General features: G+C 37.7%; 3 protein-coding genes across 5 annotated transcripts; 1 reads left to right on the top strand and 2 right to left on the bottom strand.

The window, feature by feature from the left end:
- Positions 1 to 900: 900 nt before the first annotated feature.
- On the bottom strand, positions 901 to 5,231 carry LOC135607837 (ADP-ribosylation factor 1-like). The gene is made up of 7 exons (XM_065099969.1): positions 5,071 to 5,231; positions 4,554 to 4,711; positions 3,732 to 3,802; positions 3,274 to 3,393; positions 1,800 to 1,918; positions 1,378 to 1,459; positions 901 to 1,188 (listed from the first exon to the last, which is right to left on the bottom strand). Exons 1-7 carry the CDS (start codon positions 5,223 to 5,225, stop codon positions 1,183 to 1,185), a joined length of 711 nt encoding a protein of 236 aa, XP_064956041.1. The 5' UTR covers positions 5,226 to 5,231; the 3' UTR covers positions 901 to 1,182.
- A 480-nt stretch (positions 5,232 to 5,711) lies between these two features.
- Positions 5,712 to 11,030, top strand: LOC135607836 (transcription factor Pur-alpha 1-like). Of its 3 annotated transcripts, none has more exons than XM_065099965.1 (6): positions 5,713 to 6,215; positions 6,308 to 6,355; positions 9,601 to 9,744; positions 9,843 to 10,085; positions 10,148 to 10,296; positions 10,950 to 11,023. In XM_065099965.1, exons 1-6 carry the CDS (start codon positions 5,958 to 5,960, stop codon positions 10,981 to 10,983), a joined length of 876 nt encoding a protein of 291 aa, XP_064956037.1. In that variant the 5' UTR covers positions 5,713 to 5,957; the 3' UTR covers positions 10,984 to 11,023. The 3 variants fall into 3 exon arrangements, with proteins under 3 accessions (XP_064956040.1, XP_064956037.1, XP_064956038.1); XM_065099966.1 differs by having other exon boundaries at positions 5,714 to 6,215; positions 11,012 to 11,030; XM_065099968.1 differs by lacking the exon at positions 6,308 to 6,355 and having other exon boundaries at positions 5,712 to 6,215; positions 10,950 to 10,998.
- A 2,660-nt stretch (positions 11,031 to 13,690) lies between these two features.
- Positions 13,691 to 15,089, bottom strand: LOC135607835 (NAC domain-containing protein 87-like). The gene is made up of 3 exons (XM_065099964.1): positions 14,789 to 15,089; positions 14,459 to 14,727; positions 13,691 to 14,357 (listed from the first exon to the last, which is right to left on the bottom strand). Exons 1-3 carry the CDS (start codon positions 14,961 to 14,963, stop codon positions 13,920 to 13,922), a joined length of 882 nt encoding a protein of 293 aa, XP_064956036.1. The 5' UTR covers positions 14,964 to 15,089; the 3' UTR covers positions 13,691 to 13,919.
- Positions 15,090 to 17,852: the final 2,763 nt, after the last annotated feature.

Below are 17,852 nucleotides of genomic sequence, written 5' to 3'. Positions count from 1 at the left end.
GGATGATCATATATTCAATAAAAACAACTATTAAGGATGGATATATGATATTTTATCATTGTTCAGTCAATATATATTTAATCTTACTAAAAAATATATTTTTAATAACTCGATACATCCATCATCCCAATATTCTCATTTCATCTCATTTCAGTAATAACTAACGATTCTCTTATATTGAATCTGGTGCAAACTCAAGTGAAGAACAGGGGAATGACCAGCAAAGAGAATCAAGGATGATGATACTCTATGTGACCTTCCTGATTGAAATATCCAAGTAATGTTGTTGATGTGGTCTAATATACTGTTGAATAACGCAGTGTGTTTTTGTTTAATTTACATGGATATTGATGCTATATTACCTGCTCGATGCATGCTTTATTCTGCCCCCAGGATCCTTTTTCTTCTCCTCTTCGGGAGGATAAGTAAATCCAAGATACGTTTAATTCCCGTGAAGGATGACACCATGGAGCATTTGTATTTCTGCAATTGAATTTGAGGCGACGATCCTGATTCCTATCCTATGTTTCCTATCAGCAATTGCATTATTATTCCCTTTAAAAGGTTCGTTCTATAGGCCATCTCGTCCATCATCCACTCAAAGCTATGTGAACACTAGTAAGAAATAACCGTTACAGACATGGGAGATAACTATCTCCACTGCTCAACTGGCATCCATAGCACAGCCATGTGAACACTGGTTCTTGAAACTATGAAGATGAACAGGATCAAAGCTCTCAAGCTAAAAAAAATGTGGTTTCTTTTCCCAAAACTTCGGTTAAAACAATTATAAGCATAAGCAAAGCTAAAATTGCAACAAGTTCAAATCAATCTACTTATGCACACAACTTGTGCCTGTCCAGTATAAGTGACGACGTAAAGGACATGAAAACAAAATACTAGTTTAAGGCCTGCAAGAAGTAGCCCATAAATAGATTATCCACGAGTAATAACTCAAGCAAATCATCTGTTAGATAATAATTAACTAGAAACCAACAAATAAGGCAGGTAGCAAATACATCTATATTTCTGGACAAGCAAAAGTTGTGACGTTTTAAAATACAAAGGCTGAGCTGAAATAACCCACACAGGTCACTCTAAAAGTTCTGTTGGCTCTCGTCCAAAAAGCATTCAAGAATAGCATAGTGGGAGAATTATCTCAACTCATGTTCTCCTGGAAATTTAAGCCTGTTGAGCAAAAACACAACAGACGTGTTTCAGCTGAATACAATTCTTTTAGATTAAGTAAAACATGTTTTCCAATATAAGCAGAGGGAGCTTTAATACAAGCTAGTACAAGTCTTATGTCAAAAAGAAACTATGCATGCATTAACAACCAAATGCTATGCCTATAAATGAAAATAATAGAGAAGGTACCTTGCTGGCAATGTTGCTGGAGAGCCAATCCAGCCCCTCGTACAAACCCTCACCAGATGTAGCGCAGGTGCTTTGGATGTACCTGAGGTAAATCACAAAGAACATACCATGTTAGACAACACATGCAACCTCCTTAATATTAAATATTATACTTACACACCCATGAGATTTTATTGTCTATTTTAGATTCTTCACAAGTTCTTCAAGATGTTTTTGGTAAAAAGAAGGGGAAAAAAGAATCTTTTCATGCAATGATTAACTAAAAATGATAGTTTAGAAGATGTATAGACAAGATTGATTTCATCTACAACCTTGTTGCTGTGATCTCAACAGAGCTATCAAGTACAACAACAGTGATTTGCAAGTGTCTAGAACAAATTCGGCTTCAAAATTTATGCTTAACAAGAGAAAAAGTGTTGTACCAGTGTCGTTGGCGAAGGGAATGCAGACCAAGCTTGTCAGTGATTTCAGCAGCATTCATTGCATTTGGAAGATCTTGTTTGTTAGCAAAAACAAGCAAAACAGCATCCCGCAACTCATCCTATCAATACAAAAATCAAAGCTATAACAGGAAAGGGAAAATTCAGAATTGAACATCATACAGCTGGATTAAATATGAAGTCACCAAGTATCACATGGAAAATAGGAGGTTGGTTTTCATTGGTGGAGCGGAGGAAAAGAAAGAAACACTATAAAATGAGATGCTTTAATCAAAGAAGTTATTCAGACTTCATAATGATATATAATACCATTTAAAATGTTGAATATTAACTTCTTCCTGTTCCAAGTAACCATCTTTAGCATTTCAGGATTCTAGAAGGAAGCATCATACTTTACCAGAAACCAGTTTGGTGATATTCAAATATTGAATTTGGCACTTTATAACCATACATGACAATACTAAACATGTAAATAACTAAGATATCTTGAACTATATCTTAGTACATAATTTTATTAGAAAAGAACACATTACATGAATGATTTTGGTTAAAACACTATAAATAGCAAAATGTAAACATTTAACAAGCAAAAACACAAGAAAACCAAGTTATTTTTTCTTGAAGAACTGCATTTACATGTTTCCATAAGTTTCTAGTTTGGGATTTGTTCCAGCAAGCACAACTGGTTAACAAAAAAAAACGATTTCCATGTTGTCTTTTGTAGAGAGAAATCAGTTTGCAAGTAAAAAAGAAAACAGATCAATCTTCACCAGAAAAACAAACTCTAACCGATGTTCTTTTATTAATATAAAAATACTTCATAACAAAGTTTGTTCCAAACAAAAGGAACTCCTTTTAGTCCATTTCAATTTTATTGAATTCAAATCATGAGAGCATTGGTATGCATTATAGTTACCAATATGACGAATGGTAAATTATAATATAATACTTGCGCCCACAAAATATTCAAACTTAAATTGCATGAATACATTGTTATTCTAACTTCTGCAAACAGAAAATTTAAGTGTGCTCATGTTTGTAGTAGTAATTATACTTAAGAGACCTCCGAATATATTAGTCAAAAGAGATGAAATGATTAATGTTAGTGATACGAGGAGAGATAGAGGAATGCCTAAAAATATCTTAATAAAAACTATAAATAAATATTTAAGTACTCCGAACTTAATTAAACATATGACCTTTTACAAATTTCAATGACGACAGAAGATTCATATAGCTGGTCCCAAATAGTTGAGACTTATGGTTTTGTTGTTGTTGTTGTTGTTGTTGTTCATGTCTGTAGTAATAAATTTATGATGTACCTAATGGTCATGGTAACTTTAGACGAGTGCATATACAATATATACCAACTCCAAACTTAATACATGCTTTGTCAATAATAAAGAGAACACAAAGCAAAGAGATTAAAAGAGGCATTACCAAATGGAAAACTTACCTCATTAAGCATCCTGTGAAGCTCATCCCTTGCCTCAACAACACGATCCCTATCATTGCTGTCGACAACAAAAATAAGGCCCTGTGTGTTCTGGAAGTAATGCCTCCACAGGGGTCTGATCTGTTTTTCACAGGATTATATCAAAAGATACATTATCAAATAGGTAACAAGATTGTGTAATAAATAATTAAACATCTGAAGAATATCTATAATACAAGGGTATGGTACTCCACTTAAGTTTATTTAAGAAAAATGTCCAGTGTTGCAAGCTGAAGAAAGTTCAACAACACCCAAATGTTCAAGCAAAATTTCCAAGTCAAATATTTGCGTAAATCAGCAGCTTGCCTTCAGAATATTTAGTTCTCCCACAAAAGCTATGGTGCTAAACAACTCATATGAGCCAGCATGAAAGAATACATTATGATACTAAATAAATAACTACACAGGCATTACAATACCTTGTCCTGACCACCGACATCCCAAACAGTGAAGCTAATATTCTTGTACTCCACAGTCTCCACATTGAACCCTGCATTAAAGCATTAAGTAATTAATCTGACTCATATAATTAATCATTTTAGGAAAAACGGTAATAAATGTAGATGACGAATGCCAAAAACACATTCAAGTTTCTGCAGAAAAGTGTTTATAAGCAAGTAATCGACATTGCCAACCTCCTCGAAACCAATGTGCAATGAATAGATGATCACATATTCCTTTTCAGAAGACATATTATTTACAAGATATTTGCCAGAAGATAAACATCAACATAACATGTGCTGCAGTTGAAAAAACCGAGCTAGATACAAAACATTTTAGAAAATTGTAAATCGTATAAAAAATCTGAAAAGTTGCATAAGGTTTTACAGCATGTCATGAGATTCTAGTCTTAAGAAAATATCATTTGATAATAGTAATTATAATGATACAAAACAATCAAAGTTAATTTTCTGTAGAAGTGGTAGTCTCTCTTGTTAACCCAAAGTTCCAGTACTTACCAACCCAAGTTCCGGTACACACACACTCATATATATATATATATATATGTGTGTGTGTGTGTGTGTGTGTGTGTGTGTGTGTGTGAACAAAAGAACTAGATCTAATCCGTCAAGGCTTAGAAATGCTGAAACTCAATTAATGGGAAAATATATATACCAACAGGAATAAGGGCAGATTTAACAGTCACGCTTTCCAAAAATCATGATTAATACACCAACGAGTCAAATAATACTGCCTAGGTCCCAATAAAGGCAAATAATAGGGAGACAAATAACTCTCACCGATAGTGGGAATCGTGGTGACGATCTCTCCGAGCTTGAGCTTGTAGAGGATGGTCGTCTTACCAGCGGCGTCAAGACCCACCATCAAGATCCTCATTTCCTTCTTCGCGAAGAGGCGACTGAACAGCTTAGTGAACGTGAGCCCCATTGTACCTGATCTGTTACAACCACAACGTTCAGACTAACCAAAATTTAGTGCACCGGAAACAAGTTTTTTTGTTGACGATCATAAGATCTATGAAATCCACAACTACCGGCGTCGAATTAGGGATTAAGAACAAAGAGGAACGTAGGAAACCTCAAGATCTATCCTCGGATCATGAAAGAGAGCATTAATAGGGTTTAGATCCAAATGCAAATCAAAGGATCTACAAGACGAGTGCAGGAGAAAAGAGGGAAGAGAGATATCGGATCAAAGATCTAAGAAGGCCATGTTAGATGCGGGGAAAAGCAACAGATCAAGCGCTCATTTGAGGTCGGGGAGGACGAGAAGAGGAGTGCGGGGATGCTCGACTACCTCGAGATCGCCGCGGAGGATGGAGTCGACGGGGGTCTCCTCCGCTGCACCTTTTCCTCGGAACGCCGCGCCGAACACAGAGAGAGAGAGAGAGAGAGAGAGAGGCAGAGGCGCATAAAAGGAAGGTTGTGCCACGTGCGACCACAAGGCTTCATTCGTCGAGATACATCAACGTCACGTGACCGACACGACGTGGAGAAGGTACCCACGCTTGTAAGTAAATAAATGGGGTCATATAATCTATATTTATTCGTGAATGATTTACCTAAAAAATCATTTTCACTTTTTATTGAAGAGTATTTTTATTTTTAATAATAAATAAAATGTTGCCAACTTAATTTTGAACAGTGATCAATCCGATCTTACAAACTCCATGTTCGGCGTGCAGAGCGCGCGGAGGACCTGCCCCTCGGCCCACCCCAGTCGCTTGGGCATTACGGCGAGCACCTGGAGCGCCCACCCTGGTCGATTGGGCATTACGACGAACACCTGGAGCGGGGGATGGCGAACGTTATCGCACGTGCTACGCGATTGATCCTGTGGTGATTGCCCTGATCCTTTGGAACCACTAACGTATCAAGATCCGGATCCGATACCTTAATTTCCGGATTTACTTAATTAAACACAGTTGAGCGGAGGCGGGCGAGTAAACACTCGGTCAACAAGGAGAGTGAAGTGGAATCTCCACCGCCGACTGGTTCGTAAGCGGGGGCGACGTTAATCTCTCCCCGCTCCAAACCCTAACCTCAACCTCTTCCAGCAATTTTTGATCGCTCCCTCTCGATCTTCATTCATTCGAAGAATTGGTTCTTCCTCCATCCCGAGACCTGAATTCTTGATCTATAGATTGTTATTGCCGGAAATTGGGGTCCGCGAGGCGCCGACCGATGGAGGGGGGAGCGACCGGTGGGACGGACGTGGAGTTGGTCTCCAAGACGCTGCAGTTCGAGCACAAGCTGTTCTATTTCGATCTGAAGGAGAATCCCAGGGGGAGGTACCTCAAGATCTCCGAGAAGACTTCGGCCACAAGGTCCACCATCATCGTCCCCGTCGATGGCATCGTCTGGTTCCTCGAATTGTTTGGCTACTACATCAGCACGGACGAGCAGGACGTCTTCAGCAAGGAGCTCAAGCTTGATTCCAAGGTTGGTTGCCCGAATGGCCTTTTCTTGGGTTTTATAAAGGTCGGATCGTTGAATCCTTTTACTGATGTTTTTGGTTTTGTTTTCCTGGAAAGGCGTTTTACTTTGATGTTGGTGAGAACAAAAGGGGGCGTTTTTTGAAGGTACACGTCATTATTACGAAATCAATTTTTTGGTGTGATTGAATGGATTCTGGATAGTTGATTACTTCTGTTTGACTTGTGTATCTTTTATGACTACTGGGGTTTGAAATTATTTCTTATGTTGGTCTTGTAATGGTTACCTTAGCTTCTCTTATTAGAGGCCTGTAGTTAATTTTATTGTTGAAAGTGGGTTAGCTGTTGAAGTTTCACATAACTTTTGAATCTGGAGTGATGACGGATTTAGACTAGGCGCCAAACCCAAGTTCAAAATTTGTCGAACATGTGAGGAAACACACGAGTCATAATGTCAGTTTGGTTTATGCATTGCTTGATTCTTTGAATCTGTGTGCGTGTGGTTAACAACAACAAAATAAGTATGATTTGATGTTAGATTTTGTAGCAACATAATGTTTGCTGTTATATAGGAGGGTTCCATCATGAGTAGATTTCAAACTGCTGTTCAATGATTATCCAGTCAGTGATGAGAGTAATTGTGGTCCCATGTTTCTGCAGGTGCATAGCTTTGCTACCATTTCTAAAGTTTCTCTTACTTGGGTTATCCACTTTAAAAAAAAAATGATTGAAGAATGTAGTACTATGACATGAAGATGTTCCTTTTGGGCTTGGAAGATTGCTCACATCTATGACAATATCATATGGTTTATGGTGATTATAACCAAGTACCTCGATCATGATGCCAACAGAGAAACTAAGAGGACATTAGTGGTGACAACGTTGAATATTACAACATATGCTGATTCTAACACATTACTGGTAAATAAAACCAAGAGCATGTTACTTTCTGGATGATATAGTATATATTGCAGTGTTCTTTTCTTTTAAAACAAACAAAAAAGTTTCTGAGCTTTTGCTTGTACACTGAAGAGAGAGAAGTTCAAATGGTGAACCGAGTCACTATATTAGCATTTATTGTGAAGTATAAAAGAACCAAAGGCAATAAACTGGAACAATGGTGCAAAAATGAAATGAAAATCCATTATATGCAGAATATATGATGATATTTGAAGGTCTCTTGTGGTTGTGTGTAACACTTTTGCATATTAGAAGATTGTGGGCATGTTAGGTTCACACCGACCTTGTCATAATAGAACTCATGTTTAGCAGTTCCACCTCTAACAATCATGATGTCACTTTATCTCCCTTTTAGTAGGCATGATGCAGTATAGAGCAAGATGCCTTTGGTTCTTGCAGTTAAATAGATGCTGGATCAAGGTTTGAGCATAAATGGATGCAGCCGCTGCCAGCTAGTTTTGCAATAATAAAAAACTTGGTGGTCTAAAGATATTATCTTTTGACTTTTAGTTGTTCACCGGTTATTTGATCTAATTTGTAACTTCTGTTTATTTCTTTCAAGTCATTTTGTGGTGATTTAACCAATACAAGTCTTATAGGACTTTCCTGTTTATTTCATTCAAGCCAGTAAAAGTTATAAGACTTTCAAGTCATTTTGTGGACCTTTAACCATATGGCCTGAAGTTTTTGGGCTGAAATTATTGGTACTAAGCCCATCTAACCTGATATATATACCCAAATCACCATCCAGTTCTGATTTAGGACTCATCATGAGTCATCACACTTCCCTTTTTGACCTTATTTATTTAATAGTTTCTTTGTTAGATTTTTTTTAGCAACAGTAACTTTTTCCATTGTCTAATGACAAAGCATCAGTTATAGCATTTCCAAGTATGAGTATATGTATCAGTACTGATCTATATGTTCTGATACCGGCATTTAGTCGACCAGTAAATTTGGATTAATACTTACTAGTTTAATAGGTGTTTAAAACTTTGGAATCTAGACACTACCATGTTTCTCTTTAATCTCAACATTACATTTTTTTTCTCTCAGCAATTTTTCTCCCATTGCCCCTCCTCTTTGCATTTGTGATTTTTAATAGGTTGCATATTAGGCTTCATAAATGACTTGGACTTGTTTCAATAATAAAAAATATGTCAAGGTTGTATAATTTCCTGTCGAGACAGAAGATGATTGTGATTACTTGTTAAAGATTGTCAAGGCGTCAATTAGAGACAAATTTGTTCCAAGGGGGTATATACATAAATACCCACTATTTGATGGTATACATGCAAATGCAAACTTTTTGAGAAATATAAACTCAGAATTCTTGCTATTTTAGAGCGTATTACACAAATACAAACCTTTGAAGGGTATTTATGTGCATATTCATATCTCACATGGTATCTATCAAGAGGCCAATCTTTACACCAGCTTTTTTTTTGCTAAATATTCCCAACTAAAATATGATTTTCTCATATATTAAATTCACTATTCTAAGATATACATATGTCCAATAAATGTATCTACTTTGTTGACATATTTGTCTGTTTAGCAGATGCACTGTTTGTTAAACTAGATACCATATCTATACTCAAAACATCGTGATAGCACTTAAAGTTGTAGGAGGTCTAGGTGTCATAAATCATAAATGCATGTGAGCCTGATTGAGCTCTGCCTGGCCTGCGGATCCAAATCTCTCTGAATCTGACTCAATAACTGACCCAGTTCTATTGTCTATTGATCATTATCGATCTGAGTTCGACCAAATAATTAATTTTATTTTCCACACCTGATGACACTTGTGCACAACCCTCTATCATTATGCGATTGTCTTCTCTACCCTTGTCTCTTGTGAGTACATCTCATCCTTCCCTCTTTCTGTCTCTTCTTTTACCCCTCTCTGATGATGCATGGTCTCCCTCTCTCCCTTATACTCGTCCCTTCCTTTTCTTCTCTCTTTCCTCTTTTCTCCCAGCACCCTTGCCGTTGTGGAAGATGGTTGGAGGGACGGGTGCTAACATGTCAAATGCAAAACGTAATTTGGTTCTTGATGGATAATTTGACTTGGGATCGCACAGCAAGGGCATCCATGGTTGGAGAAATAAGGATGCACATTGGACAACAATCAAGATTCTGATGCTAAGTGCAAAAGCATGTTAAGGTAAGTGCTTTGCTATTCTCGAACTAGTGCCTAGACTGGCACCTAGTGTTTCGAGCAATAAGCGACCTTGGTGCCTTGTAGCGCCTAGCAATTTTGTTAGCACTAGTTAGACCGGACCATTTCTTATGTAAACATATATTAATTTGCTATCTTTGTACTTCTCAAGGTTTATCTGCCAAAATCATAAACCATATTATAAGTATGTATAATGAGCTTAAGCGTTTTGCGTAATGGTGTATGGAGCTGATGAAACTTTCTTATGTAGATATCAGAGGCATCTGTTAACAGAAACCGGAGTACAATCATTGTTCCTGCAGGAATTTCTGGTGAAGAAGGATGGGTAGCATTTAGAAATGTTTTACAAGAGATACATGAAGAGGCTTCACGGCTATTCATGGTACCAAATCAGGTAAAAAAATTGATAAATTGGCATACTGAGCTATGGTGGCTGATATCCTTGAGCATGTCAGTAACTTTCGTCCCTGTTCTTTTGCAACACAAGAACAGCAACATCTGGAAGCTCCAGAACATCTCCCTGGACTTTCAGATGATGTCGGTGCTGGATTCATATCAGGCCACAGTGCCCAATCATCCTCTGGCTCAGAGTTGAATGCTGATCGATTGGTTGATGTGCACACGCACAATGAGATTGGAGGCATGGGGATGTCTAAATTAATTAGGGTAGATCAGAAGAGGTTCTTCTTTGATTTGGGAAGCAACAACAGGGGACACTTCTTGAGGATATCTGAGGTACATGAAGAGCTCAAACTGAATCAGTTCCATAGTCGATCCTTAAATGCTTCCATATGCAGGTTGCCGGAGTTGATCGTTCATCAATCATCCTCCCCCTGTCTAGTCTGAAGCAGTTCCATGAAATGATTGGCCATTTTGTAGCGATAACCAAGGACAGGCGTGATGTAACAACCGGTGCAGATGTTCGGACACTGGAGCCTGCACAAATGTAGGTAGTAATCAGAACGGTGTGGTCTTCTTCACACCATGTTCTTGTGTCTCAATTCAACTGCCTTGTGAATTTAGACCTTGCGCCTTTTGTAGATGATGCTCTTTTCGTATTCGTTTGTGGTGCACAATAATCTTTGTTTGACATTCCATGGTGGATGGGTTGATGTTGTCTCGAAGCTTTCTTTGGGTGAAGAATAATATGGACATGATTATTGTAGCTTGTGCATCCGGTTGCAAAACTGCTGGTTGCATGTCTTGAATCAATAATTAAGCTTTCTGTTTAATTCATGCTGCTTTGCATCCGATCTCTGGTTTTAACTGATCTTGCCTTGCATTCTAATCTCAGCCACTGTGTTCCAATGAAAGACATGATAATCCTTTTGCTTGGGTTAAACTGCCTTTGTTAGATCATTATTGCCTCATCAATCATGCTAACAAAGAATAGTTAGATCAGTCGTGCTAAATAGCGGTGACCATGATTCGTCTTACCGGTCCGTATCGGTATATCAATCGGTCATCGTTATGATACATGATATGATGATTGATCGGTATGTACCATCTATACTAATTTCATATCGGATTGATACATATTATTCATATCGTATGGTATGTTATGATATGGCTCGACTTTTCATTTCTCTCTTTTGTTAGCTTATCTCTTCAGATGCAAGCAATGACAACGTAGCCGAGGCAATTCTTCCTTTGATCTACAGGTGAAAACTAAAGCATCCAAAACAATCCATGTATGATAACTTTGAGGTTCCAGTCTGATGACTATAGCTATCAACTGTTCTCTCTGAACTCTCATGGACAGGGACTTGCACGAGGGCAGAAAGGCAACTCTATGTCCTCCTCAGTTCCGAGAGGACTACTCCGTGAGAATGCAACGAACCCATCACATTAGGATGGCGGCTAAATTTCCTTAATGACACAACCTTTCACCATCAGGTGGAATGGAGCAGTCAGAAGCCAGAGAACAGGGCAGCTTCCAACTTCTCCAACAAGGTGACAGAACTCCATCATGTGTTACATAAATCTATTCATTGCAAATTATTTATCTGCTGTGGAATCATGGCTGCCTGACACATCTTATAGCTAGTGTGGTCCTCACACTACTCATTCCTAATATTTAACATGTCCATGGGAAGTCCATGTTTAAACAGAGATTTATCTGCTAGTGATGCTTCTGTTTTCTTGACAAGACTGGGGTAGCCCTCACACCGGCATATCTAAACAGATCTTGATCCACCAATACACTATAAGAACCTGTAAGGTTTTAGACTGATGCAGATGATTTAGTTTGATATGACCATTAGTCAATTCATTTGAAGATTGAGATCTCTTGACAGACCACCTCAGCAATGGCCTGGAACTTTAGATGAATCCCTGATTCTGGACTCCAATTTTATGTCTTGTTAGTCATGTTTTATTCATGAGTTTTTTCTTCTTCTTTTTTTTTTGTTTTAATTTGCTACCATATCTGCTGAATTGCACCACTAAAGACAATAATAGTGTTTTGTCAGTTTTGTGGAAGTCACCACAATAATCATGCTTGTTCAACCTGCTCTCTTCTTCAAGATGTAGTTTTCCTGGGCTAAACCTTGGGGTCATTCCACTTGTTTCTTAATTATGTGCTGACACAATCAACAAGATCTTAACTGTGAAGTCATATCCTTGTGATAAATAAGGATATGACACAATGCAATCAGAGAAGTCAGTTGGAAATCTAATAACATACTCAAACCATGTAAGTTCTTCACCCAATAAGAGGTGCATCTTCCTCCACCAATTATTGCCTTTGAACAATTGCTTTCAGAAGCCAACCTTGATAGACTAAGATGTGCTTGAAGTTATAATATATTTTAAATATGAATTAATGTTTGATAATTTTATTTTAAATCATATCTAATTAAAATATTATATTAAAAAAATACTTAAATGTTGATGCTATCTTAATTTAACATTAGCATCATTTTTAAGATTTTATATTTTTTATTTCTAACAATTATTTTTATTTTTATTTATTTATTATATATTTGGGCCCTACCAATTTTTTTATTAGATTAAATAGCTTCATATATTTATTTACTACTTAATACAAATAAAAAAACATGTATTCACTTTTGGATAAATATTAAAATATTAGAAAAATAAATTCATCACAAAATATTCAATGAATTTTTGAAATATAATTTTATAAATAATATCTATTTATTATTTATCAAGCATTTAAGTATTCCATAACTAAAAATATAAATATATTCTCAAACTTATAACTAAGCAGACAATCTTGACTTGGTATTGCCCTTCGAACCTACTTCAGTCCCACAACCACACCATGAGCTGTTGAGATATATGTTGATCACCTGTGATGGTGATCGGCCGATAAAATACATCACCAACATCAGCTGTTCACCATCAGTTGCTTTGAGGGCCATGTCTAACCTTTAGCCAACACCAGCACAAGACGAAGACCAGAGACCAAGTGATGTCCTCATGCAACATGGATTCACAGTCTCGTCAGACGAGAGGTAGGTTTAGACACCTCCCATCGCCAAACCTTATCATCTTGGATTTAACTCCGTAGTGATGTCAACAAAGGAAAGCTTCATATAGTTTAAGCTATCCTCGCTCTCGTCCTATCCATCCAAAGACCACTAAGTCGGAGTATAGAATAGAAAACTTATCATGTTTTCTGTTTCATCTGTTCTACTCGATTCCGAAGGAGGTTTCCACATGTATCGAGATTGGGAGGTAACACGCAACCAAGAGGTCCAGATTTGGGTGGTAGAAGGAACCTAAGGAGCAATGACGAGGAACATATGACTCATAGCTGTGGGAATAAAGAAGGTGATGAGGCTTTCTCTTCCTGTCATCCATGGATAGGATCTTTCTTTTGGGGCATTTGGTGGTACAGTGGACTGGAAGCTCAGGCCAAATGCTGATCGGTGGCCTGAGGTGGGACCCGAGAATCCTCTGTGCAAGTGGCAGCAAACAGAGACGCGCGCATAAGCCATGGCCATGTGCAGAAAGGAGAGGATGGAAGAAGCTGAATGAATGATTGAGTCATTAAAGTATGATGATCGATGCAGAAAGAAGAATAATTAGAGGGGAAGAAGGATTGATAACTCAAGAAAGAGATCCTACGTGTCCTCAGACCTAACTGATGTGATGTCGTACCTCATCGATGAAGATGGTGAGGAGAAGGCGTATCATCGAATGATATTGATTGAATATTTTAGGAGATATGCGGATGAATGACAGAAGAAGCCAATCAGGTCGCTCGAGGAGCTCAACTCAGGATTCCTCAGCCCATTTTCAGGTCAACCTCTCGCGTCGGGATTCGACGATGGGGTTTCACCCGACGCATTCGGGTCTCAAACATGGCAAGATTAAGGCCGAATCAACTTTGGCGTATCAAACTGACGATCGAACAACAACAGAGCTTCACACAGCTTCTTCCATTTCTGTGTCATCTGTGTACGATGACATATGCTGCGCCATCAGCGACTTGCATGCAGCAAGAACATACCTAAATCACCAAGGCTTTCTCGACGATCAGTAGAATATGAGTGGCCTTGGAACTACACCACACCAAATCGACATGAAATCTGTTGCCCTTCAGAACCACCGAATGCTATCCAAATCTGTGACCGCTGCAGACGAGGAAGGGTCGTGGAGGTCACCGTAGTGCTTCGACATCGCCCAGGAGACGTGGAGGTCTGTGTCCCAGCACTCGTCCATCTTGCAATGCCTCATGATGGCAGATGATGCCGAAGCTCTCTGCGCCGCGTCCTGGTGGTGCAAGTAGCCGGAGTTCGCGGACTCCGGGAGCAAGCAGTAAGAGTTGTGAGGTGGGTTTGAGCTCGTTCGATAGTCCACGGCCTGCTGGTTCTCCGTTCCCATCATGGCGGAGATGATGGGAGGATGCTCTTGGAAGTTCATGCGAGGAGGGTCGAGGGTTTTAACACTTTGTATTCCAGGTGGTGGTGGTGGTGGTGGTGTTGGGCTTCTCCTCCCCATGTTCTTGTGAAAGACCCGACACACAACCCATTCATCCTGCAGTCACAGATTTCAGAGTCGTTGGAGAAACGGAAGAAGAAGAAGGTTCATGACATGATTTGATTCAGATAGAGAGAAGCATGCAGATCGATATATACCTCGACAGACTTTGGGGCATCGGAGCCTTGAAGCCTGTATTCATGCATCACCCAACTGGTCTTCTGCCCTTTGGGAGCTCTTCCTCTATAGAACACGAGCGTCTTCTTCATGCCCACAAGAACGCCTATCCCTCGATAGATCTCCTTGTCCTTTCCCGTGGCCTTCCAATACCCAGCTTCTGTGGCCCTGTTGGTCCTCGTCCCAGTTTGGTACTTCCTGTCCTTCTGGCAGAAGAAGAACCATTCCGCTTCTCCCATCCTCGCTTTGCCTGCACGATCGAAACAAGATCAAGAGGGAGAAGGCACGCATGCAATGAATGGCTTGCTTACTTGGGAGATCCCACGGCTCGCACTTGTTCAAGTCCACATCTCCAATAGCTCTTGCACTGAAGCTGTTGTTGGTTGCCTTCGGTGCGAGGTAGTGGGTGATGACCTCTTCATCTGTGGGGTGGAATCTGAAGCCAGGAGGTAACTGCATGCAGCCTTCCTCCATGACATCAACCATCACCTTCGACAGAGAGAAAACAAGATCCAAGACAACTGTGTTTTACGAGACACAGAGAGAAGAGCCATTTAAGTAGGGTCGAAGGATGCCTCAGAGACTAAGAACCGTGTGGTTTAAGGCACCTCAAAGAGAAGCCTCATGGGGAAGAAAGATCTCAGTATTTTATTGCTGCAGTTAATGGTTTAATGGCTCATATTATTCCTTGTCAGATGGAATACACCAAAGTTTGTCATTGTCACATTCCCAATTTTTTAGTGGCAAATCTCAGCTCTTTTGTATGGGTTCGGATCGAAGATACGGACTAATTTAACTGGCAAAACCTTTGATAGATTATACTGTTAATTCATTCCTCGCCATTACTACTTACTGTAAGTGCTATAGCTGTTCTTTCTTCCCCTTCATTTTCACCTCATCATCTTTCTCATGGAAAAGATCATTGAACACACATGCTCGGTGAATTCTTTCTCATGAAGGATCACTCTAAAACTAGAAACTTGTTAGGTTTCATGGAAGCTATTTGAATCTTATTTGCATCATATGACTAATAATCTCAATTCCATGCAATATTAATTGCACAACCAGATCTGATTTCTTGTGATCGTACGTGTCATGGTATGTGGCTGCCTTACATAATTTACTTGCCAACTTGTTCTCTCAATCTTTGCTAATAGGGAACGCCAATGCTTCCTTCCTCGATGAAGAACAGAGTCTTGACATGTTCTCGAGAATTCTTATGACGGGAAGCACAATCTTTCTCGCGGAAAACATACTTTGACTTTGGTGAGTGCATCGAGTGATCATCCCACATCAAACGACGACTTTGTCAGCGTATATTTTTGGGAGTTTGACTTATACGAAACCATTGAATCTTTTACTAACATATATTATCGTTCACCCATCAATATTCATACAATCCCATTTTCTTTGATCGGTTAGCATTCGAGTTTGATAGATTGAGTCTTTTCCTAATAGTTTAAGTTTCGAATCAAAGTAGTGGGATGAGGTTATCGAGTCATATCGGAGTGACAACCCCTCCGTTCATTTATAGGGTTCATAGAAAAGTGTCTCTCGGAAGGCATAGGAACCCCAAGAAGAACTAAAAGGTACGAGGAGGGAAGCCCAACGTAGTCGCATGCATGCATGCATGCATGAGGAGTCCCACCTTCCCCCTGTCGACCCACATCCGATGTCGTCGCCTTGAATTGGATTAGAACCGAGGAGGAATAGGCTCGGCCAAGAGCACGCAAGAATAGGGTTTCTATGATGAAAGATTTGTTAAGATTAATTCAAATAATTAGGACTAGATAAATAATAAAATTAAATTAAAATAAAATAGATAAGGATGAAAGATTTTTTGGGATATGATAGATTTTTTTTTGTTTTTTTTTAATTATACTCTATTTGTAGTTAATATAAATAGGTGCTCTTCGATTAATCCAAAACACCGTAGGTTAAAAATACTTGTAGTCTTTTCTACCCTTCTCTTCCTCTTCTTTTAAAGTTATATAAAAAAAAATCAACAATGAAAAAAGGGAAGACTAGTAGATCCAGAAAAGATGACAGATGTTAAAGTAAGTGTTCCCAATCAACTTCTTCCTATCTTCAAATATGATGATAATCAATTTTAGCTTACTAAAATGAAACTTCTATTTATTTCATAAAGATTATGAAATTTAGTAGAAGATGGTTTTGTTGAATATGATCTACATGATCTTAATATTAGTAAAGATAAGGTAAAAAATTTTAAAATTTTAAATTCTTTAAAGTAAATTTGAAACAATGAAAGATTCTGAATCTATCATTGGTTTTTTCTCAAAAGTTGAAGATCTTATGGTGAAAACATAAAATATCAAACTATAGTAAAAAAAGTTTTATGAAGTTTATCTCCATAATTTGATGTAATTTGTAGATGAAACTTCAAAAATATGTTCTTTAAATGAAGATAAATCAGAAGGACTAAAAGAAAATTTTAAAAACTATATCTCAAGGGAGTGATCAAAATGGTAGAGGTCGTGGACGATCTGATGCTTGAGGTAGATGACGAGTTACAAGAACTATAATGAAGGTAGCAAAGAGACCCATCAATATTTTTGTTACAAAAAAATTAGACATATTAAAAAAGATTGATGGTAAAAAATAAAAATTCAAATGTTCCTCTCTACTCTCACTATAAAATATATGGTTATCTTGAAAAACATCGGTGGAACGAAACTCAAGCAAATTATCATGAGAAAATTAATAGCAAAAAAAAGGATAAAGAAAAAATTTTATATCTAATGAATAATATTCTTGATCTATTTGGTTTTTGGATAATGGATACAGTAATCATATGATAGGGGACATGAGTTTATTTTAAAGATTTGATGATTTAATAATATCTATAATGAAATAAAAAATGATAATAAGGTTCAAGTGGAAGGACAAGGAACAGTTTCTATGCACACCAAATCTAGTAAAAAAAATTAATTGATGATGTGATGTTTATTCTTAGTTTAAAATAAAGTCTCATTAGCCAACTGATGAGAAAAGAATATTATATTATTTTTATGATAAAAAATACTTAATTTATGATAAGAAAATTGATAAATTGATAGCAACTATGGAAAAATATAGTAGTTGGTTTGCCTTAGATTAAAAATAAAGATACTATTTGTAAATCCTGTATTTTTCGAAAACAACATAGAAATTCTTGATCATTTTTTGAGAGCTAAAAATGTAGATATTTGTGAGCCTACGTAAATTATCTCACATGGTAAAAATAGATATTTTTTGTTATTTATAGATGATTGCACAAGGATGGTGTGGGTATATTTTCTGCAAGAAAAAAGTCAAAACCTTTTATGTTTTCAAAATTTTCAAAGTATATGTAGAAAAACAAAATAATTATTT

This window comes from Musa acuminata, chromosome BXJ2-3, assembly GCF_036884655.1.
Source record: "Musa acuminata AAA Group cultivar baxijiao chromosome BXJ2-3, Cavendish_Baxijiao_AAA, whole genome shotgun sequence".
NCBI lineage: Eukaryota > Viridiplantae > Streptophyta > Magnoliopsida > Zingiberales > Musaceae > Musa > Musa acuminata.
Note: the sequence above shows the minus strand (reverse complement) of the source record. Positions and strands in the feature narration are given on the sequence as shown.